This window comes from Cydia pomonella, chromosome 19 (assembly GCF_033807575.1).
Source record: "Cydia pomonella isolate Wapato2018A chromosome 19, ilCydPomo1, whole genome shotgun sequence".
NCBI classification, from domain to species: Eukaryota; Metazoa; Arthropoda; class Insecta; order Lepidoptera; family Tortricidae; genus Cydia; species Cydia pomonella.
In genome coordinates this window covers 11,300,189-11,313,074 of record NC_084721.1, presented here as the reverse complement: position 1 = coordinate 11,313,074, position 12,886 = coordinate 11,300,189, and the positions used below count along the sequence as shown (strand labels likewise).

General features: G+C 34.7%; 2 protein-coding genes and 1 long non-coding RNA gene across 3 annotated transcripts; all 3 read left to right on the top strand.

Annotated features, from left to right (window-relative positions):
• The first annotated feature begins 36 nt into the window (after nt 1–36).
• On the top strand, nt 37–6,313 carry LOC133528702 (zinc carboxypeptidase-like). Its single transcript, XM_061866173.1, has 8 exons — nt 37–1,099; nt 1,547–1,768; nt 2,255–2,453; nt 3,384–3,459; nt 4,591–4,793; nt 5,324–5,408; nt 5,494–5,548; nt 5,972–6,313. Exons 1-8 carry the CDS (start codon nt 825–827, stop codon nt 6,267–6,269), a joined length of 1,413 nt encoding a protein of 470 aa, XP_061722157.1. The 5' UTR covers nt 37–824; the 3' UTR covers nt 6,270–6,313.
• A 1,402-nt stretch (nt 6,314–7,715) lies between these two features.
• On the top strand, nt 7,716–8,491 carry LOC133528499 (zinc carboxypeptidase A 1-like). Its single transcript, XM_061865887.1, has 2 exons — nt 7,716–7,999; nt 8,269–8,491. The coding sequence occupies exons 1-2, from the start codon at nt 7,716–7,718 to the stop codon at nt 8,489–8,491; spliced, it is 507 nt and encodes a 168-aa protein (XP_061721871.1).
• A 690-nt stretch (nt 8,492–9,181) lies between these two features.
• On the top strand, nt 9,182–12,617 carry LOC133528701 (uncharacterized). Its single transcript, XR_009801039.1, has 3 exons — nt 9,182–9,630; nt 10,198–10,975; nt 12,378–12,617. It is a non-coding gene; the product is annotated as an uncharacterized LOC133528701 (long non-coding RNA).
• Nucleotides 12,618–12,886: the final 269 nt, after the last annotated feature.

Below are 12,886 nucleotides of genomic sequence, written 5' to 3'. Positions count from 1 at the left end.
TACTTACAAGAAGGCTATTCGATAAAACTGTCAATTTTTATTCAATCCATCAATTCCATTTTTATCACTTGTCACTATGCCCGTCACTTTCGCACTTACATACTTATTAGAACGGGACAGGTATGGTGACAAATGATAAAGAGCCGACCATCTTAGCCCTACAGCGCAAATCAAGATGTAAGTACGTATGCTGGCAACGAATAAAATATCCAAACTATAAAAAAATACTTTCTAGTTATCATAAGTAGATTTAGACCAAGCTAAGTTGGCAGCGATTTTGATAGTCCTGGCTGTGCATTATACAAGTACATTTTAAACGTTAAACTTCTATGAAATTATGGCGTTTAAAGAACGGGCTACCAAAATCGCTGCCAACTTAGATTGATCTAACTGTAACTTTAATTCTCCTTCTATATTCCCTGGCCTTCTTTTTTTTAAAAAGCGATTGTCTTAGAAACTTTAAGGTTCTAAAGACTTGCACTTTTCGCGAAAGTACAAATTAGAAACTTGGTTCTGAAGTCTAAGGTTAAAATTCTATTGATACATCATATTGCCGACCTCTTTACCATCCTACATTTTTACAATCTTTTTGTGAAAACGCGTAAATGGAACTTTCTCCACTTTCCAAAGAGAAATATTGACTTGTATGTAATCACCTTTTGCTACTTTATATTATTATCTTTGCATTTGACATAAGTTTAAATCATTTACTCTGTGGTAATTAGGTTCTTTCAAAAAATTGTATGTCAACAGTTCCAATCTTTTTGTAGTAAGTTTACAGATGTAATGACCAAGTACGTAGAAATGCCGTTTCCAGGGTAAAGATGTATTACATAACCACAATTTTAGCAATTGCATCTGTGTGTCATGGATTAACATACAGGAATTATGCTCTGCTCCATGGTATGCCTCGAAATGACCGCGAGTTGAAATTCTTTAATGACATGGTGAAGCTCTACAATGTTACCTATTGGAGGAGACCTGGCAAGGTCATGGGGCCTGTTGAATTCACCATTAGCCCTTATAATTATGGTGAACTTATGATAGATACATATAACACGAAGATTCGCTTTAGAACTATTATGGAAGATGTGCAAAGGTAACCTAAATTTAAAAGGTTCCTGTAAGGTTTTTCAGCTGTGTGTGTGTATGGTTTAATACTAGATCTTTCGATTTTTTCGAAGACCTTTCGTCACTGCAGCGATAATTGCTTACGAAATATTTTATTTTTAATGTTTTTTAACCTTTGAGCACCAAGATCACCTAAACTTGTCGTTACTAGTCGTGCCCACAGCGCCAAGGACAACTATAGGTGTTATGGCGGACGCTGTCAAAGTAACCTTCACACTTTCGAGTAGGGTTTACATTAGCTCCCTTGCGCCCGAGGACTTGGCGTTTGAGTGATGTTTGTGTTTATGACATAAACCGTTAAAAGTGTTAACTTTAACTTTTCTTTACAATCTAAAAGCTAATATTCTTAGAATAACTCTTTAACTTATTTCTACAAACTAAAAACGTATAATTTTCCTGTAAACTTATTTTCCAGTGCATTCGATGACCAAACGATTAAACGCTATTTTAGGCATCATTTGGATTCATTCAACTGGGATCATTATCATAGTCTGGATGACATTTACAACTGGCTGAAAGATCTTAGCGGTGCGCACCCTGGAGAGCTTCAGATGTTACATATAGGAAAGAGTTTTGAAAATAGGGATATATTCGCTGTGAAACTAAAGTTGAATAAAGTTAAAATTTGCAAGAAAAGGTGAATATTTACAAACATACGTATCCACTGTCAATATTTTTATCATATATATGTCACCGTAAAATTATATATACTCGTCAGTTTATAATCTGGCTAGTTACATTATAAACTGAAGGTAAGTAGTTAGATTACAAACTAACCCAACCTACGTTAGATATCAACTAACGGGTGTACAGTCTTACGATCTCATATAAATACCATCATTTTATTTAAACGAGATCTGAAGACATTCTTTTGGTTTCATCCTGATGAGTCAACCCTTACTTACGTAAAGGCAATTTCTAAAAATGGATTTATCTTATTCAATTACAATTAATCATCACAAAATCAGATCCTAATCAAGACTTACAGAATAAACTCTCTTACTATTGAATAAGTTTAAGCCTCTATTCATTTTTCGGTCGCGGTAACTCAAAACACTTACCACTTAACATCCTAATTCAGCGTGTAGAGATCAACGAGTATTCTTGTTTTGTTTAACTTCAGACACAGACCGAAGGTCATAATAGAAGGAGGAAGCCATGGCAGGGAGTGGATATCTCCAGCGGTAGTGACCTATATGATACACGCATTACTAAATGCTAACAATTCCAACAGCGAAGAATTGAAGCTGGTAGCACCCATGTACGATTGGTATTTCGTTCCTGTCATGAACCCAGATGGATATGTGTATTCACAAACACACGTATGTATTTTTCATTTCTCATCTTCTGAAAGTGGGTCATTGTTGTTATATGAAGTGCGCAGAAATGGATACGTTTCGGCACTGGATCATTTTACATTTCAAGTGCGTTTTTTTACGATAAGCAAGTAAAAATGATTTTAAATACCTAGATCTGTTGGACATTTTCCATTCTGATATTTAACTCCCCATTCCATAAATACTCGTAACGATACCTATTTTTACCGAAATTGTTAATCGAAATTACCCTTAAGAATGTAAGTTTATACTTACGGCCCAAATCGAAGACTGATTAAGACACGTTTAAGATCTTGGAAAGATCTTTAAAAGATCTATAACTAAAGGACATGTCAAAATTGACGTTTGTTTCGATTTCACTGTGATCCCAATAAGATCTATCTACGATATTTCTAACGTCAAAATGACATTGGTTGCCTGAATCGAGCTGCTTCTGTCAATTATACGACTTATAAACGATATCTAAATGAGAACTTATCAAAACCAGAACTGATCGTTATCGTATCTCATTCTTCGAATGGGGCTATTAGTCATGTTTTTTATAAGTACACGTGTATTTTACATTCCTCGTATTCGAAACAAAAAGTAGAGTGTTTTCGGGTGAAAGGCATCATTTCAGTCTCGGACCCGGCCGGGCTGGGGCTAACTAGCTTAACAGTAATGAGTGCCTTTAATGCCTTGGTTAACAATCTATCAGCTCCAGCTCCAGCTGCATTTACAGATATTGAATATATTTTGACACTGTTCTGCTCAGTCCGATTAGCGCAACAATAAGTAGTACTACTGTACTATGCTATACACGTATACTACGTATAGCAGTACTTACTAGTACTAAAAGACTACTGAAACTATTATAGTTTACCATTAAGACATTTTCTTATAGAAGTTAAAAATTATACACAATTTCTATTTTAGGATCGATTGTGGAAGAAAAATCGTCGTGGTGGTTATGGAGTCGACTTAAACCGTAATTTCGGAATTTTATTTGGAAGTAAGTATCAAGCCAATTAGAACTTGCACCAGACATTAAACCGATATTTTAATCATATTTAGTGTAGTTTTATGTATGAGATGAAATTTAGTTTTTAATTTTTCTCATGGTTAACCCTTTACCAGGCCAAGGGATATATTCCACCCACATCTTATATCGGTTACCGTAGTCAGGTTTTAACTCCAAACCACCTACAAAATATTTTGTCAATCCCTGAAATATTATTTTATGATCTTCATTCAGAACACGCTTCTAAATTGCGTAATATATCTTCGGCAGCCGTTTAAATTCACTTGAACGCTAATTTCAGTAAACTACGGAGAAATTCGAACACTTTCCATAATTTCTATGAAACAGAAGTACATAGGTCGAACAATTTTTTGATATATTGTAGATTTTGAGTGTTGAAAGCTAATGTAATCGTAAACATTGCTAAATATTCATGCATTATTGTGTATGACCAGAATTAGGATGTGGGTTGACATTATCCCATGGCCTTATTAGAGTTTAACTGTGTGGGAGCTATTTTTCCCATGGCCCGGTAAATTGTCTTGTCATGTCATAAAAACTCACGTAAGTAAGTAGTGATTGATATAATGTTTCGTAGGAGATTTGGAGTTAAACCTTGACTATTATAACCGATATAAGATGTGGGTGGAATATATCCCTTGGCCTGATCAAGAATATAATAAGACAAAATCTAGTATGACAGTTCATTACTTAGACAGGCGATGGGATAACCGTAACCCACATTTTTATTTCTGGTTTAAAGGAAGATCTCCGACTTTCATAAATACATTTTTTACAAGGCGTTCAATACGGTTGCAACAGCATATAAAGTACGTATTAAGACACGCTGGTTCTTCGGGGCCTGGTAAAGGGTTAATGTAATCTACAGCAAAAATACATGCAATACACAAGTCTTTCTTTATTTGATAAAATACAGAAATACAAGCGTGACAGAGTGGTACAAAAAAGGACAACCAAAAGAACTTCGACCCAGCTATCATTCGCGCGTTCAGTATGCTCAAACTTGTCCGAACACGTATTAGTGTGAGCGAGATGCCTGCGCGAATGACATTAACAGCTCACTGATGATTCCATTATTATTATAAGTATATTTGTCAACAGAACAAGGAGCCAACACAGATAAAAGAAATGACGAATACTGCGGTAAAGAACCGTTTTCTGAACCAGAATCAGCAGCTATGGCCACGCTCGCGAGAGACAATAGTTTTAGCCTGGAATACTATCTGTCTTTTCATGCTTATGGACAATATATAATTCTCCCTTACTCCTTTTCTAAGATGTACGAAGATAATTACAATAGTACGGTAAGAATAGTACTTATACCTAAGTTCAATACTTCGAAAAGTATAAACAAACTATCAACAATTCAAGTGTATTTTGGTAATCGGATACTGGGTAATACCGAAAATCACTCATATTCCGGGAATCTCCCATTTTGAAATTATTCGCCACTTTTTAGTGTTTTTCTTTCGGTTTTACCAGAATACGCCTTAAACTATTCAGTAGGTCAGTTAAAATATCTGATATTACTTCATATTGCTTTCGTAACTAGTGCAATCTTTTTTTCTAAATAGTTGGTTATAATATCACAGCTTATAAAATTTATTCCTATATTAGGTACACTTGTTTACTTTTTCTACTAATGTATTGCCATTATATATCAGATTTTCCTTAATAGTTATCATATCCTTATATGCGTACATTATTTGTGATTATTTTCAATTGTGTAAACATTTTTTCTTTCGTTTAGTTTTTATATTATCTTGAAACTTGACTTACTAACCGACTTTTTCCAGCTATATGTTGATTAATAATTAATTATTTTTACTTTTAGAAAAAGTTAGCTGAAACGATGGCTACAAAAATATTTACAAAATATCAAATTCAGTATAAAGTTGGTACTAATTTTGATACACAAGGTAAGCCACTAAGTAATACATTATTTATTTAAACACAAATTGTTTACTTTCTACTCTTGTATCACAAATAAGTACATATTTTCAGGATACTTAGCGTCAGGTGTAAGTGCAGACTGGGTAAAAAGAGCAATTAACGTGACGTAAGTAATTTAATAGCCCTTACTAGACTTCCTTTTAGTTAGTGGCTAAAATTTTAGTTTTCTCTGTAGCGTTGGATTTTAACCAACCGGAACAGGTATTTTTGCTGCTGCTTTTCTTAGATGTTGATAAACAGTATACCAATTGCCCTTTGGCAATTTCCCTGTTTTTACTATGAAACTATGATATCCTCAGTGAAAGTAGAAGGAGCTATCTGAACTTGCCTAAATTAACGTGCAACTAGATAGGTATAAAATTTGTCCCAAAATGTTTTTAATTTCCGGTAATAATCCAAAAAATTGGAAAGTTCTCACCAATCAAAGAAATATTATACAAAATAATTTTTCCTCATTTTTGGAGTCTTTGCATAACTGGTACATTAGTTCAAGTACCTACACCTAATATATGAAAAATACTACTTTCAGCCACGTGGCAACCATCATGTTACCAGACACGGGAGTGTTTGGCTTCGCTTTGCCAACTAATCAGATTCTGCCCACTTGCCAAGCTCTCATGGATGGGTTGCTAGCATTCCTAGATCCTCCAAACCCCGAAGATCTGCTAAACCGTGAAGTCAACAGGTTAGAAGATGTACCAAAAGAAGATTCCCTATTTGACCTTTTGCATTATGATGATGATAGTGCTACTGTAGAGAACTATGCCTCTTCAAGAATTTTAATTGTTTGTAATGTGATTGTTCATATATTTAGCAGATTCCAATAAATGTTCCAAATGCAGAAACTACAGAATTACATTGTTTTGTTGAAATTACATTCGTTTTTTTTTTATGTGTGTAATGATTAGAGTTTTGACTGTAACGTATGAAACGTATCGATAATAATATAAATTTGTAAGCTAGCGACAGACTGGAGTTAAAAAGATTCATATGATAACGTTGAAAGCTGTAGGTAAGCCTGCTTAAAGCTCAACGTAAATGGTGCCGACGTGGATATGGCACATATCAACAAATAAGATGACACTGATGAAAACCCAATGGGCTGTAATGTCCATGCTAAAGCCACGACAAGGCTGCGTTTCCATCAGAGATGTGCGAAGATGCGTTGCGAGAGATGTTTGTTAAGAACCAACAGAATCACTCAATTTACCTATCCTCATTGAGCGCAACTCTAGTGGACAATAATTATTAATACTTGGTGAATACAGTATTCATCTCCGAGGTATTGCGTGGCTTCCGTGCTTACGTATGGTTGACGTTGCTGATTACTCACAATGAATTTGTGATCACAAAATTAGACCTCTCGCTATTTGCCTCGTCATTCACCTCACCACTCTTATACCTTCATCTTATACCTTTAAACGAGCAATTCTTGTATATATATATATTTCTGTGATCTCGGAAACGGCTCTAACGATTTCGCTGAAATTTGGTATATGGGGGTTTTTGGGGGTATACAATCTATCTAGATTAGTCTTATGTTTGGGAAAACGCGTGTTTTCGAGTTTTCATGCGTTTTTCTTTCGACGCAGAATATGGTCGCTAATTTCGTGTTGCCGGCCACTGTCCGTCTGGTCCAGCGGGTTAAGACGCGGACTGCTAAACGAGTGTTACGGGTTCGAATCTCGCCCGGTGACTAACTTTTGTTTTTTTTTATATGTTCAAGTTTATATATAATTTTTAAATTTTTATTGTTTTAGACAAGTTTAATTTAGTAAAAAAATGTAGTTAAGATTATCACCTATACACCACCATATTACAATAAATAGTTATAAGTTATAACCGAGCAAAGCTCGGTCGCCCAGGTACTAGATATTAATATATATATAAAAAATTATGCTGCGGATGTTATTATAATGTTTCTTTTTGTTGACCTTAAAGAGGATAAAACCTATATGTTCATGATTTTTATGGTGACCTCTTCTGTCAAAATAATAGTCTAAAGTATGTCTCAAGCATCACTCACGTTACTTCTTGTTACATTTGTCAATTTGACTTTATAGACTATTTGTGATGATTGTTATCTTATATCCATAAATTACTTAGCAGCTCAGTAAATTGTGACCACTAGGATCTTTCCTTGTTAAACTAATTCATAATTACATCAGAAGAGCTTTTATGGAAACTCAAATCTTAAGTTATGTCTTAAATTTTGGTGCATTCTTGCTAAAATAGCCTATATATAGGTCAGCATATTACAGTGTGAAGAGACAATGCACTTGGCGAATATTACGTTTGTCGTCCTTCTGTTACTATCAAAATGTAACGCCAAATCTTACAGAGACTATTTATTGATACATGGCATTCCAAAATCTGAACCTGAATTAGAATTTTTCAAGGAGCTGGATACGTTTTACAATGTCACATTCTGGAGGAAGCCGAGCTTGGTTGAAAAACCAGTTGAGTTCAGTTTAAGTCGTTTAAATTTTGCAGATCTTATAAGAGATACTAAAGATATGGACATCGAATTCGTAACTGTGATCCGTGATCTGCAAAGGTAAGTTTATCTCACTTTAGTAAGCACTGACCTAGCTCACTAGTTAGCGTAAATAGTCACTTCAGAGGGTCAACAAAAGAATTATCATTCAGAACAGAAAAGCGACATTCTTTCCTGCTCTCAATTACCTGGTCAGATAATAAGACTACAGTCAATTATTTCAAGATCTCCTTATTTTTAACCTGTCCTTCTTTAATCATCTTAATTTGTCTGAGCCAGAAGTGTCACGCAGTTTATGGAGAATTTAATCTTGTTATTGATGTTTTCAGTGCCTTCGATAACCAAACTATTAAGCCATATATTAGGCGTCGAATGGAATCTTTCGATTGGCAGAACTACTATAGTGTAGAAGATATTTATAATTGGCTCAGAGATCTTAGTGATGCACATCCACATGAAGTAAAAATAGATAGCATTGGACAAAGCGTTCAAAACAGGCATATACTTGCTGTCAGGATTGAATTAGGGGTGCCTAAACGAACTAGCAGGTAAGGTAGTGTCGATTATACAAGTCGAAAAACTTTAGTATATTTTAGTAGCAGTTGCAACCGGAGCAGAAGATTAGTTCAATATTAATGAGGTAAATTTGTTTTTATGGATATTTGATAAGTTAGAATTAAATCGACCAGGATATGGACCGTGATTACCCTTGGTGGATTAAAGTCTAATGGAACTAACCATGAATCATTCAAATTCAATCTTGTACTGTTCATTTGATAAGTTGTTTGATACAATTCCTTATTTTTAAGCAATAATTTACTATATTCCGACTAATTGACAATTGTTATTTAAAAACCATTATCGTTAAAAAAATATGAATATCTACAAAATAATATTGTATGACCGAGGTTGCAATAAAACAATAAACCGCTTGATTAATATTTGCTTGAGGAGTTGCTTTTTTTCAGATCCGTAGTTATGGTCGAAGGAGGTTGCCATGCCAGGGAATGGATATCACCCGCATTCGTAACCTTCATGATAAATACGATTGTAAAGTCTAAAAATTCTACTAACAAAAAATTGAAGCAAATCGCTCATTCGTATAAATGGATTTTTATTCCTTTATTAAATCCAGATGGATACGCATATTCACAAACGACTGTGAGCATTCATTAATTTTTTACTATAGTAATGTGTAATAACGTCACGAATAACGTCTGAAGTATTCTGTTCTAGGATCGTTTATGGAGAAAGAATTACCGTGGAAGCTATGGTGTTGATTTGAATCGAAATTTTGGTGTCGCATTCGGAAGTAAGTTTCATTTACGATTGACTGAAAGACTTAAGCCTATAGTAAAATTACTTTGTAATCCCATGTGATCCTCTAAGCTCAATAGTGCAATCCCAGTGAAGTGTAAATATTAAGTTTTTTTTTTAAATATAGGTATTGTATCTTGATTCGCTATTTTATAAATGTCTAATCAGAGTTTGGCGCAACCAAAGAAAATAAACAAGATGAAGAGTTTTGTGGTGAAGTACCTTTCTCTGAACCAGAATCATCGGCACTGGCAGCATTTGTAAGGGACCATAGCGATTTGCTGGAGTATTATATATCTTTTCATTCATACGGACAGTATATTGTCATCCCTTACGCATTTGAAAAAGAACATATGGATAATTATGACACAGTGGTAAGCAATAAAGCTATCAAAGTATGCGTTGTAAGTCTAGAAATTCATTTATGCTATATAACATCATATATAAATTAATTTCTAAACTATAAGTAAGTAGGTCATTAGGTACCTATCAATAGTGAGTGTTATTGCAATGTTCTGCCGCCAGAGAGCAGCACTATCACATCACTTAAATCATAGAGTAACTTATACATACTATGCCTTACGCAGTTTTTTGAGAAGTTTTCACATAATGCATAAGGCGGTTTTTTACAAGGGCCTATCGCGAATATATTCTTTATCGCTCGAATACGCCATCACTCTTGAGAGGCAGATAACAAAACTTCGATTTTTGTGTTTCGCGGTAGGCCCTCAGTATGTCCTAGATAAGAGGCGAGGCGACATATCTTCAACCAAAAACGTCACTTTTGACACTGATAGATATGTATCGTATCGCTGTGACATCTTATAAGCATTTTCTTATAATTGGACCGTGAGTCCCATGACAATTGACAATATCGATTACCAATGCATTTTTTAAATTAATATATATAAAATATTTACCAACCCTACTAAATGTTTCAGAAAATGTATGCTGATATGATAGCAAAACGATCATCACAAAAACATAATATTCATTATCACGTAGGAACTGCTTATGATACAGTGGGCAAGTATTTTTACAATATTTTTCCTGGTGTTTGTGCAAGATAAATTTGACCCACTTTTCGGTATCCTATTGATCTTAAATTTGGTATATCTACGTACGTTTAGTTTGTTAAGCAAGCTAGCAAATTTTTTGACCATTAAACTCATCTGAAGGTGCAAACCGAAGGAGGGTCCATCGAATCTAGACTCGATATAATAATCTCTTGTAAATAGTAGAAACTAAAGAAAAGTATATAATTGGTGAGGTAATTACTATCTTTTTATATACTTACCTACATAATAAATAAAAGTGAATTTTTGTAAGCTAAATATTAGAACAGGTATATACACTTAAATGTGTGGGCAAAAATGAGTCAAGGTATAAAAAATAACACTGATTGAAATAGGTATTAGGATGTACCTACTGCTATATTCGAAGTATTTTTATTTAAAAAATACTTACATATACTTATCATACCTGCCTCTCAATAAATTACATTTACATAATAATTTCTCAAAAACTACCCACAAAAATTGTATCATTTAAAATCTACTATTATTTTCAATTGCATGATACAATTTGTGTTGGGTAGTTTAAAAAAAAATATCGGGATTATGTCAGAAACGCCTGGTAACTCTATAATATCGTTTTTTTTTCAGGCTACTTAGCCTCAGGCACAAGTTCTGACTGGGTGAAAAAATCCATAAATGTCCCGTGAGTATTTCAAGTGGGGAGAGTGGGGTACAGTGGATCAAGGGTAACAGTGAATGTTTTGCAAACTAATGCCTAATATTACTTGTACATAGGAAAACGCTCATGACGTTACCGCTTTTACATCCCTCTGTGTGCCTAACTAGTTACCATCTCAGCTTCAGAACAATATTTCGCAGTGGGGAACACATTGGCCATTAAGTTGCTGTAAAACTAATTTTATACATGATTTTATAAACTCATTGAGAAATGATTACTATTTATAGAACTATTACACAGAACATCTTGCGCTTGCCGGCCGAAATGAGCTTTGCCGGCCGATAATAAACTATGGAAGCGGAGTGTGAATCTCGCGATTTAAACGCGTAAGCGCCATGAATTTCGCGTCGTTTACTACGTTTTGGTCGCGGGGTCACGCCCCGCTTCCCTCGCCTAAAAGTTGTGATTGCGACAATTTCATTGTTTGGCTTCTCTATATGAAGTAATAATAACTCAAAGTATGAACTTTTAAACCTGTCTCCTTCTAATTGTGGAATAACAACTTGATTCTATATACAGAGTACTAGCTTTTGCCCTCGATGTCGTTAGTGTCGAATAATAGGAATACATAGAATAAAAATATAAATAAGTTTGAAACTTTCCGGTGGCGAATGCACTAGTCCCAAAACGCCCTATTACTCAATACACTCTAATTTCGAAAGCCCCTCTTCTCATGAGAATATAGGCCCCAAAACACCATATTTCCAAAAGGGCCCATTCTCGATTTACACCAGAACCATTGCTAACTAGTCCCAAAATTAACCTTTCCCAAAATACCCCAAATTGTGTTCACCTGTAGGCGGCGAAATACTTTTCATAATGCATAGTTCTCAAAACACTAGTCCCAAAATACCCTTTTTTTCCGCATGTCTCTTTGTAATTGTAGTGAATTCACCACCGGAAAGGTTTAAAAGCATAACAAAAGAGAAATTATTCCAAAACAGAAAAACATAATGAAGAAAGTTAATTAAATAATGATGGTTGATACAAACTATCCTAAGTCCTTCCCCGGGCTTAATATTATCTCCATACAGAATTTCATCGTAATCGATTAAGCGGTTTAAGCGTGAAGGGGTAACAGACACAGAGTTACTTTCGCATTTATAATATTATTATTAATAAATAAATAAAATAAGATAAGTGGTAGTAGCCAGGAGGTCAAACAAAGTCTATAGACAGGTATAGTCGAATTGATAAATGGATCACCATATAAATAAATAACTAGTAAATAACATAAATAATAAAATAGTAACAACTTATTATAATATTCTACAAATTAGGTACAAGGTATGGTATGCTTTTTGTTTATTTTTATTTAGGTACACACCTGCCATCCTGACTCTCACCCCAGACCTTTTATTTTCAGTTACACAATAACTATCGAGCTTCCCGATCAGGGTTACTACGGGTTCACGTTACCCAAAGAGCATATCTTGCCCACGTGTGAGGCGACAATGGACGCTTTACTTCCTTTCCTGGCCCCGAAAAATGACTCCAAGCTCCGAATCCGATGGAACCCGGTCCAAAGTGGAGCTAAACGACACAAGAGCTTTAAGACCGTGTTTTTTATAGCCTTGTCTGTATTATTTTGGTAGATTTTTTGAAATATATTTAATGAGAATCAATTTAAGGTTATGATTGCCACAATGTAGCCAAGCTTAGAAATAAAATAAATTTAAATTGGAAAAAATACTGTCTTGGCTGGGCCTTGAACCCAAGACAACTGGATCACTAGGCCAGTGCTCTGCCATCTGAAGTACCAAGACGCCACCCGACACAGCAAATATCTCCACCATATGGGCTTTTAGACACTACACATATGACATAAACAGTATTTTTTTCCACTATTAATTTATTTCTAAGCTTAATAGCAAC

Excerpts from the sequence above, each read along its gene's own strand:
- LOC133528499 (XM_061865887.1), top strand. The coding sequence starts at position 7,716 with ATGCACTTGGCGAATATTACGTTTGTCGTCCTTCTGTTACTATCAAAA. Across the intron at positions 8,000-8,268 it reads GTGATCCGTGATCTGCAAAG|TGCCTTCGATAACCAAACTA; the intron begins GTAAGTTTATCT and ends TGATGTTTTCAG.
- LOC133528702 (XM_061866173.1), top strand. The coding sequence starts at position 825 with ATGTATTACATAACCACAATTTTAGCAATTGCATCTGTGTGTCATGGA. Across the intron at positions 1,100-1,546 it reads ATTATGGAAGATGTGCAAAG|TGCATTCGATGACCAAACGA; the intron begins GTAACCTAAATT and ends CTTATTTTCCAG. Across the intron at positions 3,460-4,590 it reads TTTCGGAATTTTATTTGGAA|AACAAGGAGCCAACACAGAT; the intron begins GTAAGTATCAAG and ends ATTTGTCAACAG.